This window comes from Poecilia reticulata, linkage group LG19, assembly GCF_000633615.1.
Source record: "Poecilia reticulata strain Guanapo linkage group LG19, Guppy_female_1.0+MT, whole genome shotgun sequence".
Lineage (NCBI taxonomy): Eukaryota > Metazoa > Chordata > Actinopteri > Cyprinodontiformes > Poeciliidae > Poecilia > Poecilia reticulata.
This window is the reverse complement of record NC_024349.1, coordinates 20,676,042-20,677,011: the sequence shown is the minus strand read 5'-3', so window position 1 is coordinate 20,677,011 and position 970 is coordinate 20,676,042. Positions and strand designations below refer to the sequence as shown.

General features: G+C 57.2%; 1 protein-coding gene across 2 annotated transcripts in view; it reads left to right on the top strand.

Moving 5' to 3' along the window:
• The first annotated feature begins 35 nt into the window (after positions 1 to 35).
• LOC103481910 (transmembrane protein 238-like) overlaps positions 36 to 970 on the top strand; it is a 6,650-nt gene continuing 5,715 nt past the window's right edge. Inside the window, exon 1 of one of the 2 annotated variants that reach the window (XR_536361.2) lies at positions 36 to 932. Coding sequence is in view for 1 of the 2 variants with exons in the window: in XM_008437715.2 (XP_008435937.1) it covers positions 353 to 925 (573 nt within the window). In the remaining variant the exon portion in view is untranslated. The remainder of the gene's footprint in view (positions 933 to 970) is intronic. The other variant, XM_008437715.2, reaches the window with a different exon arrangement.

Here is a 970-nt window from a genome sequence, read left to right as displayed (position 1 = left end):
AACATTGCCCAAGGCTCTCCAACTCTCACATACGTGTAATTATTGAGATGGACTGATCAGTAAGTGGGTACCAAATTCAATTTTGCTTATGACCTTATTCAATCTGGCGTGATCAAAATAAAATGCTGTGCGGTTTGTTGCCTCTTACGTGACCTGCGTGTAAATGTCTTTCAAGACTCGGAGCGTGATAGTTTTAACACTGCGTTCGAGGTCGCAGGGAGACAAGCCCTTACGTTGATACAGGTAACCGAGGCGTGGCCAGGCGCACAGGTGGAAAAAAAAAAAAGCAAGCTCATCACCTGGCAGCCGCTATTTCTCTTCCCGTCCTGCACTGCAGCGCTGTGCTCCGGTTATGGCCTCGAGTGGCGTGGGGAAGTGCTTGCTGTTCTTCTTCCTCGCCCTGGCGTTCGACGCCGGCGGCCTGGCGATGCTCCTCGTCGGCATTTTCGGCAACCTGACCGCAGRCGGCCGCTTCTACGGGGACTTCCTCATCTACACGGGCTCCGTCATTATTTTCTTCAGCCTGATGTGGTGGGTGTTGTGGTACACGGGGAACGTGCACCTGTACGCGCCGGGATACAGGAGGGACTCTCTGGACGCCAGCCTCACGCAGTGGGCCAGGAAGTTGTCCGAGAGGTTCTCCAAGGGCGGCGGCGGCAAGAAGCCCCTGGAAGCGGCGGAGGATGAGCAGGAGATGAAGAAAAAGGAGATGGGTGGAGAGGTGGTGGAGGCGAAGGGGGCCGTGCTCTTCTCTGCGCCGCCTCKGATTGCATGGGAAGCCGGCGGCGGAGGTCAGGATAACGGGGGCTTTGACGGATGGAGCGAGTGCGCATCTCCGGCTGATAAAAACGTGGAGCTGGGGGTCCTGACGGTGGCGGAGGCGGCTCTGCAGGCGGGAGACGCTAAAGCAGAGAGGCTCCTCTGACAGCATGGTGCGTATTTGTCTCACCAATAAGGCCGGGAGGACCTC